General features: G+C 42.0%; 1 protein-coding gene and 1 long non-coding RNA gene across 5 annotated transcripts; one reads left to right on the forward strand and one right to left on the reverse strand.

Moving 5' to 3' along the window:
* Nucleotides 1-8,305: 8,305 nt before the first annotated feature.
* On the reverse strand, nt 8,306-9,877 carry LOC135510367 (uncharacterized). Of its 4 annotated transcripts, none has more exons than XR_010451109.1 (5): nt 9,792-9,859; nt 9,663-9,704; nt 9,420-9,594; nt 8,675-9,340; nt 8,306-8,393 (listed from the first exon to the last, which is right to left on the reverse strand). It is a non-coding gene; the product is annotated as an uncharacterized LOC135510367 (long non-coding RNA). The 4 variants fall into 4 exon arrangements; XR_010451111.1 differs by having other exon boundaries at nt 8,675-9,207; nt 9,305-9,340; nt 9,420-9,704; XR_010451110.1 differs by lacking the exon at nt 9,663-9,704 and having other exon boundaries at nt 9,792-9,877.
* Nucleotides 9,878-11,301: 1,424 nt separating this feature from the next.
* Nucleotides 11,302-14,359, forward strand: LOC135510366 (TBC1 domain family member 5 homolog A-like). The gene is made up of 3 exons (XM_064931229.1): nt 11,302-11,376; nt 11,673-11,723; nt 13,078-14,359. Exon 3 carries the CDS (start codon nt 13,082-13,084, stop codon nt 14,273-14,275), a length of 1,194 nt encoding a protein of 397 aa, XP_064787301.1. The 5' UTR covers nt 11,302-11,376; nt 11,673-11,723; nt 13,078-13,081; the 3' UTR covers nt 14,276-14,359.
* Nucleotides 14,360-15,071: the final 712 nt, after the last annotated feature.

The following is a 15,071-nucleotide window of genomic DNA, read 5'->3' on the forward strand; positions in this document are numbered from 1 at the left end:
TAGGCTACTAACAATTACAAATGTGGGAGTAATGATTAATAAATGAGGAGTAAACAATTTACTATCCAATTATAAATGCTTTATTATGTAGAGGTATAATGAAGTGCTACCAAATTATTTTATTTATGAAGTATTTCTGAGTGAGATTTTTCAATCAATAAAGTAGGCCTACCTGTAAGTGACAGTGTTCACTATTCCGTATATTTACATTCTGGAAAATAGTGCATGTACATTCAATGTATAATGAATTAAAGAATAATAGAAAATGTCATACCAAAATGGTTGCTGCTTGTCTTCTTAAGTGTTCATGCTTCTATGAGCTCCTCATCAAATGATCTATGTCTCTTTTCGCTTTTATTTTGTTTCTCTGTCAGGATGTGTCCCAAATGGCACTGTATTAGGGTGCCATTTGGAATGCAACCTCAGCAGGTATAGCAACTATGTACTTCAACAAGAACAAATAAACTACATTCCAATACTATTTTCAGACAGACAAAGACATTCTTGCATTCTGGCATTATAACTTGAATGTTTTGCCATGACAGTAAGCAACTTCTGGTAACACTTCAAACAAATCAAACAAGTGTTCAGCGTTTACATGTAATGCATTCTGAGTAAGCTCCAGAAGTTATGCTCCCTGTTTGTGCCACATTAAGTCCTGTGGCAGTGGATGCAAATGGGGAAAAATATCCAAAATATATTCAAAACGGCAACACTTTGTCCTTATTGGTGTTTAGATAGGCACTTCTGATAGTTGCAGTATTTCCCGGGACTCTCTGGATAAATATTAGCTAGTACAGGTATTGATAATTGATAGATTGTGGGTAAAATATGAATCCCTGTAAGAATGGCGGCAGGTAGCCTAGTGGTTAGAGCATTGGACTAGTAACTGAAAGGTTGCAAGATTGAATCCCTGAGCTGACAAGGTAAAAATCTGTCGTTCTGCCCCTGAACAAGGCAGTTAACCCACTGTTCCAAGGCTGTCATTGAAAATAAGACTTCTGTTCTTAACTGACTTGCCTAGAAAAATAAATAACATGACAATACCTGTTGTACTGCACTATTTTCATTACCAATGAAGTGAGATTGGTTCCTTGCTGGCTCCATGTAGCTATAGGCCCCAGTAGGTGTGAACTTCAGGTCACTTTAGAAAGAAGTGTATGTTAAACAACCATATACAGAAAACACTGTACTGAGATTTCAAGCCGAAGGTTTTTGCATGTCATTCTCCGATAACACACTCACAAAAACATAACATTTTGGAATGCTACCATCCAGGATGTAATTTTACCTCAGAAACCCTTCAGGGCTTTGGCTCTCTGTTCCTTACCAGGCGTTCCCTTGTAGTTGTTTAGTCACTGATTGCATCCCAAATCACACCCTATTACCGACAGTACATTTGGAAAGTATTCAAACCCTTGGCATTTTCCACATTTTGTTATGTTACAGACTTATTCTAAAACTGCTTGAATCAATCTACATACAATACCCCATAATAACAAAGCGAAAATAGTTTTTTAGATATTTTTGGCAAATTTATTAAAAATAAAAAACAGAAATACCTTATTTACATAAGTATTCAGACCCTTTGCAAAGAGAACTGAAATTGAGCTCAGTTGTATTCTGTTTCCATTTCTCATCCTTGATGTTTTTACAACTTGATTGGACATGATTTGGAAAGGCACACACTGGTCTATATAAGGACCCACAGTTGACAGTACATGTTAGAGCAAAAACCAAGCAAGAAGGTTGAAGGAATTGTCTGTAGAGCTCCCAGACAGGATTGTGTCGAGGCACAGATTATGGGAAGGGTACCAAAAGGCCTCTTTTAAGGTCCCCAAGAACATAATGGCCTCCATCATTCTTAAATGGAAAAAGGTTGGAACCACCAAGACTCTTACTAGAGCAGGCTGCCCGGATCAACTGAGCAATTAGGGGAGAAGGGCCTTGGTCAGGGAGGTAACCAAGAACCCGATGGTCACTCTGACATAGATCCAGAGCCTCTGTGGGGATGGGAGAACCTTCCAGAAGGACAACCATCTCTGCAGCACTCCACCAATCAGGCCTTTATGGTAGAGTGGCCAGACAGACGCCACTCCTCAGTAAAAGGCACATGACAGCCTGCTTGGAGTTTGCCAAAAAGCACCTAAAGGACTCTCAGACCATGAGAAACAAGATTCTCTGGTCTGATGAAACCAAGATTGGGAATGTTTTTCAGCGGCAGTTACTGGGAGACTAGTCAGGATCGAGGGAAAGATGAACGGAGCAAAGTACAGAGAGATCCTTGATGAAAACCTGCTACAGAGCGCTCAGGACCATAGACTGGGGCGAAGGTTACACTTTCAACAGAACAATGGCCCTAAGCACACAGCCAAGACAACACAGGAGTGGCTTCGGGATGAGTCTCTGAATGTCCTTGTGTGGCCCAGCCAGAGCCCCAACTTGAACCCGAACAAACATATCTAAAGAGACCTGAAAATAGCTGTGCAGCGAGGCTCCTCATCCAACATGATAGAACTTGAGAGCATCTGCAGAGAAGAATGGGAGAAACTCCGCAGTACAGGTGAGCCAAGCTTGTAGCATCATACCCAAGAAGACTTGAGGCTGTAATCGCTGCCTAAGGTGCTTCAACAAAGTACTGAGTTAAGGGTCTGAATACTTACATAAATATTTTTTTTTTAAATAAAATGGCAAAAAATTCTAAAAACCTGTTTTTGCTTTGTCATCATGGGGTATTGTGTGTAGATTGATGAGGGAATTTTTAAAAAAAGTTTTAGAATAAGGCTGTAACGTAATAAAATGTGGAAAAAGTAAAGAGGTCTGAATACAGTTGAAGTCGGAAGTTTACATACACTTAGGTTGAAGTCATTAAAACTTCTTTTTCAGTCTCTCCACAAATTTCTTGTTCACAAACCATGGTTTTGGCAAGTCGGTTAGGACATCTACTTTGTGCATTACACAAGTAATTTTTCCAACAATTGTTTACAGACAGATTATTTCATTTATAATTCACTGCATCACAATTCCAATACGTCAAGTTTACATACACTAAGTTGACTGTGCCTATAAACAGCTTGGGAAATTCCAGAAGATTATGATATGGCTTTAGAAGCTTCTGATTGGCTAATTGACATCATTTGAGTCAATTGAAGGTGTACCTGTGGATGTATTTCAAGGCCTACCTTCAAACTCAGTGCCTCATTGCTTGACGTGATGGGAAAATCAAAAGAAATCAGCCAAGACCTCAGAAAAAAATTATAGACCTCCACAAGTCTGGTTTATCCTAGGGAGCAATTTCCAAACGCCTGAAGGTACCACATTCATCTGTACTAACAATAGTACGCAAGTATAAACAGCATGGGCGCACGCAGCCTTCATACTGCTCAGAAAGGAGACGCGTTCTGTCCCTTATAAATGAACGTGCTGTGGTGTGAAAAGTGCAAATCAATCCCAGAACAACAGCAAAGGTGTCAAATAAAGAGGGTGCAATAGTTCAGCACCTCAGGAGTAAATGCCAGTTGGCTCTTCATAGCTGAGTGTTTAGAGGTTGAGACAGTAGGTCCGGTAGAGACAGGATCAAACAGCGGGTCTGGGACAAGGTAGTACCTCTGGTGAGCCTTGAGCAGGTTAGGGTTCCATAGCTGCAGACACAAACAGCAGAGCCTGGATCAGCAGCACGACTAGGTGGACTGGAGACAGGGACACCTAGAAGTCGTCAGGCCAGGTAGTCCTGAGGCATGGTCCTAGAGCTCATGTCCTGCATCCTTTTTTTAACTTGAGTGTAGACTAAGCCATAGAGGTTTGTAACTTCACATGATTTAGTCTACTTGTCAATCCAATGCAATGTAACAGCAATATTTAGACATATGGATGCTACCCATTCGTTAAAATACAGAACGGTTCTGTATTTCACTGAAAGAATAAACGTTTTGTTTTTGAAATGATAGTTTCCAAATTTGACCATATTAATGACCTAATGCTCGTATTTCTGTGTGTTTATTATATTATAATTAATTCTATGATTTGATATTTGATAGAGCAATCGGACTGAGCTGTGGTAGGCAACAGCAGGCTCGTAAGCATTCATTCAAACAGCACCTTCCTGCATTTGCCAGCAGCTCTTCGCAATGCTTGAAGCACAGCACTGTTTATGACTTCAAGCCTATCAACTCCCAAGATTAGGCTGGCAATACTAAAGTACCTATAAGAACATCCAATAGTCAAAGGTATATAGATATACAAATGCTATTGAGAGAATTAGTCCTATACTAACTACAACCTAAATCTTCTTAACTGGGACTATTGAAGACTTATGTTAAAAGGAACCACCAGCTTTCATATGTTCTCATGTTCTGAGCAAGGAACTTAAATGTTATCTTTTTTACATGGCACATATTGCACTTTTACTTTCTTCTCCAACACTTTGTTTCATTATTTATTTGAGAGTAAGTTGATTATGTATTATATTAAAAAAGGGTTCATTCAGTATTGTTGTAATTGTCATTATTACAAATATATATTAGTCAGTATCAGCTTTTTTTGGTTCTCCAATAATTGGTATCGGCATTGAAAAATCATAATCTGTCGACCTTCCCTCAGACACCACCAAAACATCAGCTATGTGGGTGTCAGCTATCACCGCACTTGATCTGTTTGAATCCAGGCCTTACACTCATTGTCTTTTTAGTTGTATTATTGTCAGTTCAGAAAATGGTGCCTCTTTTAGATCTGCCACCCCCAGCAGTTCAGCTGCAGTCACGGCATTCCCCTGCTCTGGTATTTAATCTACCGGCTGCACCAGTTCCTACTACACTGGCCGTGAAGTAAGGAATTTTCAAGGATTCCCAGATGGATACAGGTAAGTCAGAATTATATTACATATGCTCACTCACACCAACAGATGTACACACAGACCTGTTGATGAGTATATTTACTGTCACTTAGTGCAGCTCTTTTTCAGATCTGCCATGCACTCCACCACTGCCTGACCGCCTCACCCAGAAGTGCATACACTGGGCCTATCAAGACTGACAAAGCAGAGATGGGTGGCTGACAAGGAAAAATAAAATGAAACATGCACGCACACATCATCCACAATGTAAATCAGTTGTAATAACTTTTCTTTTATTTGAGGAAAATATCTGCAATAAAGTACATTCACACTTAAAGCAATGTCTTTGGTTTATTGGATATTTCTCCGACTACAATGTGTGACCAGAAGGAAGTCGGCAGACCTGCAATCCTTGGACTGCGTGCAGGTTTTGTCATCTGGAGCTGAAAAATAGAGATGGGGAGGAAGAGTGCAGTTTAAATGTTTATCATTAATAACTGACACAAGTCTATAATTAATACATATTAGAATAATAATACATAAGTGACCAATAGTTACTGTATTGTGATTTGTTAAGTGTTTTATTTACTCAAGTTAGTGCCCCAAAGAGGGATCCAACTGTGTTTCAAAAGCAGCAGAAAAGGTCAAATTTCTGCATTACACAACTGGCGGACAACAGGGATTCTTTAGCTAAATATCCCAGTACTGTAGCCTACTCCCGACCATCACGTTGTACAGTGCCATATTTTCCATTCCACCCTAACATAAACCCAGAGTTTTTCTTGGACTAGAAACACCATATCAAATTAAACAACATTTACCATGTTCTTACAAAAAGGTTTTAAATTCTCTAGAACAGCCACTATTGAAAGCTATCAAATGCTTCTCAAAGATGTCCTCTGGTGGTCAAACTAGCTAGCTAGCATTAATGGCTAACACTTAAATAATGTGCCATGGAATTCTCCAGCCCCATGCAAACGGTGCTGCAATATGCTACAACTTTTTAAACCACTGTACCAAAGAATTATCTAACAAGTGTTACCAGAAGTTGCTTACTGACATAAGTGTTGGAATGTAGTTTATTCTTCCTTGTTCAACTGTAATTACTGTAACTGCCAGAGACTGAATGTACATCCCAAATGGAACACTATTATTTTCTCTTTATTTAACTACGTAAGTCAGTTAAGAACAAATTCTTATTTTCCATGACGGCCTAGGAACAGTGGATTAACTGCCTTGTTCAGGGGCAGAACAGATTTTTACCATGTCAGCTCGGGGATTCAATCTTGCAACCTTCCGATTACTAGTCCAACTGTAACGGCTTTCTTCACGTGAAGGAGAGTCGGACCGAAATGCGGAGTGGCTATTTAGATTCATGTTTAATAAAACAACTACACAAACCGTGACAACCAAAACAGCCTAAACTGGTGCAAACTAACACAGGGCCAAGGAACAATCACCCACGAAACACTCAAAGAATATGACTGCCTAAATATGGTTCCCAATCAGAGACAACGATAAACACCTGCCTCTGATTGAGAACCACTTCAGACAGCCATAGACTATGCTAGAAAACCCCACTAAGCCACAATCCCAATACCTATGAAAAACCCCAAGACAAAACACACCACATACCAAAACCCATGTCACACCCTGGCCTGACCAAATAAATAAAGAAAACACAAAATACTAAGACCAGGGGCCTGTTGCACAAAACTAGGATAAGGGATTAAGCCAGGATATGTTGGTGATCCTGGCTCAATTGATCCGTAATCCGGTTGCACTAAAGATGGATAGGGGGCAGGAGGATATGTTATGGTATAAATTACCATGGAGATTTATTCTGTGGAGCTAGCCTGCTCCAGACCAGGCTAAATTCCAGGGGCCTGTTGCACAAAACTAGGATAAGGGATTAAGCCAGGATATCTTGGTGATCCTGGCTCAATTGATCCGTAATCCGGTTGCACTAAAGATGGATAGGGGGCAGGAGGATATGTTATGGTATAAATTACCATGGAGATTTATTCTGTGGAGCTAGCCTGCTCCAGACCAGGCTAAATTCCAGGATCTATTTAATCTCATCCCTAATGTCAGTCAGCAGTCACCACAAATGGAAACCAATAGTTATTTCACTGCTCACTATACATTGTTATCACATATAACTAGACCCACTGTTATTATTTAAACGTTTGTGATCATTAATTTCAATGATTTTGGATAAAAAAATGATTTTTAGATGATGTTGCTATCATTAGATAATTTACAGTTTCCCATAGACTATAAGGCTATATATAAATTGATAGAATATTAGGGCCACAGAGGGAAAAAAACACAAGTCATAATATTGTAACCAGTTGTTTTAAAGGAGGACAGTTGTTAAAATGACAGATGTGGGGCATTTCGTGAAATTGTACTTCAGTATGGTTTCATAAACAAAGACATGCTGATGTGCCAGAATATTAAGTATCACATTGTCATAAGTATCAAAACTGTAAAAACAATATGTAGCTTTTCTGCAGAAAGAACCAGCCTCATAAATGTATGACTTTATCCTTTTTCTTCAGTGTGGCCCTAGTACTCTGTCATATAAACAAATACACATTCCATATGAATATAAAAACACAATGTGTAACATTATGTTCCTTTATTGAATAAGGACAAAACAAAGCAGGTAAACCATCAGCTCCTTTCGAAACTGAAGTCACAGTGACTCTACAAGATGGAAAGCACAGAATCCAAGCATATTATACAAAATGATACATACACACCCTGCATGTCTGCACACTAAAATAAATGCAGGACAAATCCATACACATCAACTGAACAGACAAATGAATGGATGCAGTAGCCTCCCTGCAGCCTTGTATTACACACAGTATACCGCACAAACATCATAAGAGGCCAAATTCGTCAAAAAACGAACCCAAAAAACCCAAATTCCTCTGCCACCGCAGGACATATTTAACCAAAATTGAAAGCACACATACTAACTAAAATAATTCAACACATATTGGTCCCTCAGCAGCCGACCACTGTCGTCATCAGGGAAGATTGCCGGATTGTCCCAGTCCATGGCTGGTGGCACTCTGGGGGCCCTCTCCTTCCTCAGGCAGGCCACATTGTGGAGGACAGCACAAGCCACAGTAATATCACATGCCCTAACAGGGCTGACCCTTAATTTGTGAAGGCAGTGAAAGCGTGCCTTCAGGAGGCCAAAGGTCATTTCAACTCTGGCCCTGGTCCTGGCATGGGCATGGTTGTAGGCCTGCTGTGCTTCCTGGGGGTCTGTGAAAGGTGTCAGGAGAAAAGGCTGGCAGCCATACCCCTGTCTCCCAGCAACACACCAGAGAATTCACCTGTCAACACAAAATCTCATCATTACTACCTCATAAACACAGTGATATTCTTGACACAGCCATGATGGTTATAAATAGGGGTTGTGTGGCTTACCTTGTGATAGGCACTGATAGATTTCAGAGGCCCGAAAGATTCTGGAGTCATGGACTGAGCCAGGCCATTTTGCCACAACATTGCTGATCACACAGTCAGCATTGCAGACCATCTGAAATCATAAGATGAGGAATATTACACCAATCAATGCACATCACTGGCAATGCAGAGTGTTCGTCAATGGACAATATCAAAAAGTTATGTTCACCTGAACATTAATGCTGTGAAAGGATTTCCTATTCACAAAATCGGCCTCATGGGCACCTGAGGGGGCTTTTATCCTTATGTGTGTGCAGTCCACTGCACCAATGACATTGGGGAAACCTGTCACACAAAGTAATGAGTATCCTACTATGTGTTAACAGTTGTCCTGTAATTTGTAGATCCTCTTACCTGCAATCCTATAGAACTCCTCTTTGATGTCACAGAGTCTTCTGTGGCCAGGGAAGGAGATGAAGACATCTGCTAATGCTTTGATAGCCAGACACACACTCCTTATTGTGCGCCAAATTGTGGCCTTGTTCAGCTCTTCTGCATCCCCCACTGAGTACAGGAAGGCTCCACTAGCAAAAAAGCGCAAGGCCACACAAACCATTTGCTCCACACTCAGTGCATGGCTCCGTGCAGTGCGGTGCTTAATCCTGGGACCCAGTAGTCTGCAGAAAACCTGTATCTTTCATATAGATGGTCATCAGGGAAGGCCAGTGGGTCCAACCGGTCCCTGAAGACCCTTTCTCGCCTGAAGGCTCTCCTCAGCACAAGTGCTTCTTCATCCACCACATCTCGCACGAATGGGCATGCCATTGTCAGAGCAGAAAGGAACACACAATTTTGGGCCTTCATATAGGCTAGTGGCCACACCTGGTGCTGGGGGGGTGGGCAAAAGAGGGCGATGCCTTATAACGATGACTTGGTTGTACTGATTGCTGGGAAAATAAAAAAAACTTAGAAAGATGCCACCGTCCTGTGTGCTCACTATAAGAGCTCATATGTCATGGCTCACTTGACTTTACGAGAATATACCTAATTTTTATTTTGAGCTGTGTCATCTTCTTGGAGCTGGGGGAGGAAATAAAAATAATGATTAATACATTTGTGTTACAGTTAGCATACAGTGTACATTGAAGGCATATCTCACCTCCCTCTCAAGTTTTTTTTATTTCAAGGTCCAGTTTCCTAATTGTCCTCTTTTTTATTTCGGACTCCAGTGCAAGATTTTCCATCTTTTTCTTCTTGTACTGAATGTCTATGTCTGCCAGTTCTATTTGGCGCCGGAGGTGGTTGCCATACAACTTTCTGATAGCTTGTGAGCTCTGTGAACACAATACAATTAGCGCAGCTGGAATTTGGCAGGATGTGGTGTCCTTTTATTAATACGCACTATGTTGCCAGGCTGGTTTTCCCACTGTATAGCATCTGGGTCCTGTAAAATAAATTAGATTTTTTGATTTTGATGAGGACTCCTCACCATTGTAGAGTAAATAGTACTTTCACAGTCTTAACATGATACCTCATGCCTTCTGGAATCCAGAGAGATGGTCTCCTCCTCATCATCGTCTCCATCATGTGCTGTTGCTGCTGCACTGGGGCCTTCACCCTATCACATTTAATCGGATTCATATTGAAGCTAGTAGACAAGACATGCCAGGCCTACAGTATGCCTTTGATGGAGTACTCACTGGATCAGCATCGTCTGGTGCTTGTGCTGGTGGCTCTAACAGGAACACAGTGCTGCCAGACACTGCAAGGCAATAGGTAAACCAAAGTCAGACAGTCCAAATTGATTCAATATGAATGTGGTTGTATCCCATGTAGAGATGGAAGGACATACCTTGAATGAAGCGGGTGGCATCTTGGGAGGAACCTATGCTCGTCTCTTTCCCCCAGGGATCCCCTCTAAGACGGGCCTGCCTTTATTTAGCTCCAAGGCCATGTCCTCTGCTGGGGTAAGGTCAGCCTTTGGTGACCCACCACCCGTGCCTTGTCTGTGGGTATTCTTTTTCACTGCTAAAACAGTACAGACAATGTGTGAGCAGGCACCTTCTGGGTACAATATATGCTTGTGCTTTGTTAAATATTAGTCAGGGACCATACCATTCTGCAGAATGTTCTTGTATTTGATTTTGACCTGCTGCCATGTCCGTTTTGGCCCGTTCATGTTTAATCTACACACACACACACACACACACACACACACACACACACACACACACACACACACACACACACACACACACACACACACACTTAATGGAGTCACACTGCAAAAAAATACTTGGTATTTTTGTCTTGTTTTCAGTAAAAATATCAAAAAATGTATCATAGCTTTATACAGTGTGATGGAGTTACTTTACACAATTTCACTCATATCTGCAGTGCATTTCAATTAAAAATTTAACCGTTTCATAATTACAGTACAACTGCATTTTTGGAGATGTGAATTAAATATTTGAATTGTAATTGTGATGTTTCAGCGGAGCGGTGAGTGTGTAATTGTGCACTACTTACGCATTCAGGCGGTCTGCAATACTTTGCCACGCTTTTTCTCTTTGCTTTATCACTGTGGCGGTGTTGCCTTTCTTCTTAATTATATATTTTACCTCCTCGTATGCCTCCATGAGGATTTGTGCTTCCGACGGGGAAAAGTACGCGGCTCTAGTTGCCATGGTAAATCAGTTAATCTGTGATCTGTGGCGGGGTCTATTTGAGTGAGCCGTGAGCGCGCACCTATCCAGGATTGGTTTCACCTGGCTTAATGAATCCGTGTCTGCTCATCCTGGCTTGGTCTTTGTGCAGCCAATTAAGCCTGGACGCACATGTTTTGGCTTCATTGAGCTCAGCTGAGTCATTTATCCCGGATGTCTTAATTCTACTTTTGTGCAACAGGCCCCAGGGCGTGACACCAACACTCTAAGCACTAGGCTACCTGCCGCCCATATTCCGTATGGGCCCTAGTCAAAGTAGTGCACTATATAGGGAATAGGGTGCCATTTGGGATGCCAGCTGACACAGATAAAATCAAAAGAGACATGCATGCATATCATTTGAGGAGCTCACAGAAGCCTGAACACTTAAGACAAGCAGCAACCATTTTGGTAAGACATTTTCTATTATTCTATAAAATATTATACATTGAAAGTAAATGCACTTGCACATTTACAGAATGTAAATGTACGGAATAGTGAACAATCGTCACTTACAGGTACTGTAGGCCTACTATATTGATAGAAAAATCACTCTCAGAAAAACCATTTACAGTTTAGGCTAACTTTTGTGTAGAGACTTAACATGACTCAAGTTATATTATTGATTAGTATTTAAATGTATATTTTAAATGAATAATTGTTTAATTGATTTAGAATTTGATTCATATTTTTATCCCATGTATTAGGGAATACCAATACAACCATGGAACTTTGGGTGTTACTCATAATGTTTTCAGGTTAGTATCTATCTCCTGTTTAGTTATTGTTGTAAAAAAATATATTAAATGTGAAGCTTAAGCAGTAATCTGACTCACCACCTGAATTCGGTCCTATGCAGCAAATTTTTTTTTTTTTATTTTTACATTGGATAAAAGTAGAGACTCAGAGCTATACAACGTTGTATCATACACTGCACAGTTGATGAGCAATGGGAAAACATTCCTGCTTTGAATGTTGATAAACTTGTAACCCCACCTTTAAGAAAATGTAGTACACCTACTGGAGAGCTCTTCTTTGTCTACACCCAGCATCATTCACACACTCTCAAGCCTTAGCCCCACCCATCTCTTTAAGGATTCACAGTGCAGTAAACTACGCCAGAAAGATAGCTAACAGGACACTTTAACTTGCAATGAAAAATGACTTTCTGACCAAATTAGAAACTTATACAATCTGATAATGTAATTAGACTATTAGCCGTATACATGGATGAACAATGCTTCTTCCTCTATGTCATGGTTGCCCATAGTTAGAAAATGTAATCAGAAGACATGTTTTATACAACAGCCTTATTTGTTCCCATTTGGACTCTCAGCATTTGGCAAATATCTCTCTGCTTCCACTGATTTCAAAAAATTCGCTCAACTTCTTCCGTGACAACGACACAGTTTCTTGCCCACCACTGTCATCAGAAGACAATGTCTGGTTCAATGAAAATGTTTTGACCTAAGTCAGGAATTTCCTCATTGTCTGACTCATTTTCAGAATCAGAGAGATTCAGCATGGCATGGTCATCCTCCAGAAAGTAGTCCAGCAAAGCATTTTCAGTTCTTCATGATATCTTTTTTTTAAAATAGCCAGATAAAGTATTATACACACATACTGAGCAGGTCATGTTATAGATAGAAGCATGCTACATGGCAGACCAACCCAAACTCATCTGTCAGCATGTCCAGCCCATCCATTACCTCAGCCAATTATTGCTAGTGGGAATGTGCCTGTATTTTACTAAGCTGGTAATTGACATTTTTTATTCTTATTTAGAGATACCATATACATTAATAATTATTGCACGTTCCAGAAGGCATTTCTCCCCCACAAAAATTGATAATTAAAAAAACAACAACATTTAAATGCCTCTCCTGTGAAGTAGTGACATGCGACATAAGCCCAGCTTCTTGAAACGAGTCACAAAAGGAATGGATATATGTAATTTCAGGCAAATGCCAGATGGGCTGGTCCATCTTCAGGCCTTGAGGGACCTTGAGGGAAAAACATGGGCTGACGTTTTGGAAATGCCAATTTCTGATGCCTAGGATTAAGGTATTGTCATATTTAATAATAATTGTAATATTTAGTATTTTTTTCCAGAAATATGCAGCCTTTGCTCTGCAACAAGCACAACCTTAGATCCTACTATGACAACAACAACCGAGGCTACTACTATGACAACCGCGGCTGCAACCACGACAACCGAGGCTGCTACCACGACGACCGCAGCTCCTACCACGACAACCGAGGCTGCTACGACGTCAAGCGCAGCTCCTACTACGAGAAACACAGCTCTTACTACAACAACCGCAGCTCCTACCACGACAACCGCAGTTCCTACAACCGCAGCTCCTATTCCGACAACCGCAGCTTCTACAACCGCAGCTTCTACAACCGCAGCTCCCACTACGACACCCGCAGCTCCTACAACCACAGCTCCTACTACGACAACCACGGCTCCTACTACGACATCTGCGGATCCTACTACGACATCTGTGGCACCTACGACGACATCGGCAGCTCCTACTACGACATCGACAGCACCTACTACAACAACGGCAGCTCCTACAACGACAACTGTGTCTACTACAACCGCAGCTCCTACTTCGACAACCTCAGCTCCTACTTCGACAACCGCAGCTCCTACTACGACAACCGCAGCTCCTACTACGACAATCCCAGCTCCTATTATGACAACAGTAGCTCCTACTACGACAACGGCAGCTCCTACTACTACATCTGCGGTTCCTACTACTACATCTGCGGTTCCTACTACGACAACTGCGGCTCCTACTACGACAAACGCAGCTCCTACTACGACAACCGCAGATCCTACTACGATAACCTCAGATCCTTTTACGATAACCTCAGATCCTTTTACGACAACCGTAGCTCCTACTACGACAACTGTAGCTCCTACTACAACAACAGTAGCTCCAACTACGACAAATGTGGCTCTTACTACGACATCGGCATCTCCTACGACGACATTGGCATCTCCTACTACGACAATGGTAGCTTCTACTACGACAACGGTAGCTTATACTACGACAACTGCAGCTCTTACAACCGCAGCTCCTACTACGCCAACCGCGGCTTCTACTACGACATCCGCGGCTCCTACAACAACCGCAGCTCCGACTACGACAACCAAAGCTCCTACTACGACAACCACAGATCCTACTATGACAACCGCAGATCCTACTACGACAACCGCAGCTCCTATTACGACAACCACAGCTCCTACAACCGCAGCTCCAACTACGACAACCTCAGCTCCTACTACGACAACCGCTGATCCTACTACGACAACCGCAGCTCCTACTACGACAACCGTAGCTCCTACTACGACAGCCGCAGATCCTACTACAACATCGGCAGATCCTACTACGACAACCGCAGTTCCTACAACCGGAGCTCCTACTACGACAACCGGAGCTCCTACTACGACAACCGCAGATCCTACTATGACAACCGCAGCTCCTACTACGACAACCACAGCTCCTACTACGTCAACCGTAGCTCCTACTACAACATCTTTGGCTCCTACTATGACATCGGCATCTCCTACTACGACATCGGCGGCTCCCACTATGACAACGGCAGCTCCTACTACGACAACTACAGATACTATTACGACAACCACTGCTCCTACTACGTCAACCGTAGCACCTACTACGACATCTTTGGCTCCTACTACGACATCGGCATCTCCTACTACGACAACGGCAGCTCCTACTACGACAACCATAGCTCCTACTACGTCAACCGTAGTTCCTACTACGACATCTTTGGCTCCTACTACGACATCGGCATCTCCTACTACGACAACGGCAGCTCCTACTACGACAACGGCAGCTTCTACTACGACCGCAGATCCTACTACGACAATCGCAGATTCCACAACCGCAGCTCCTACTACGACAACCACGGCTCCTACTACGACAACCATAGCTCCTACTACGTCAACCGTAGCTCCTACTACGACATCTTTGGCTCCTACTACGACATCGGCATCTCCTACTACGACAACGGCAGCTCCTACTACGACAACGGCAGCTTCTACTACGACCGCAGATCCTACTACGACAATC

Source organism: Oncorhynchus masou, chromosome 23, assembly GCF_036934945.1.
Source record: "Oncorhynchus masou masou isolate Uvic2021 chromosome 23, UVic_Omas_1.1, whole genome shotgun sequence".
Lineage (NCBI taxonomy): Eukaryota > Metazoa > Chordata > Actinopteri > Salmoniformes > Salmonidae > Oncorhynchus > Oncorhynchus masou.

Bases quoted from the DNA above. Each gene is read 5' to 3' on its own strand.
- LOC135510366 (XM_064931229.1), top strand. From the start codon at position 13,082: ATGCAGCCTTTGCTCTGCAACAAGCACAACCTTAGATCCTACTATGAC.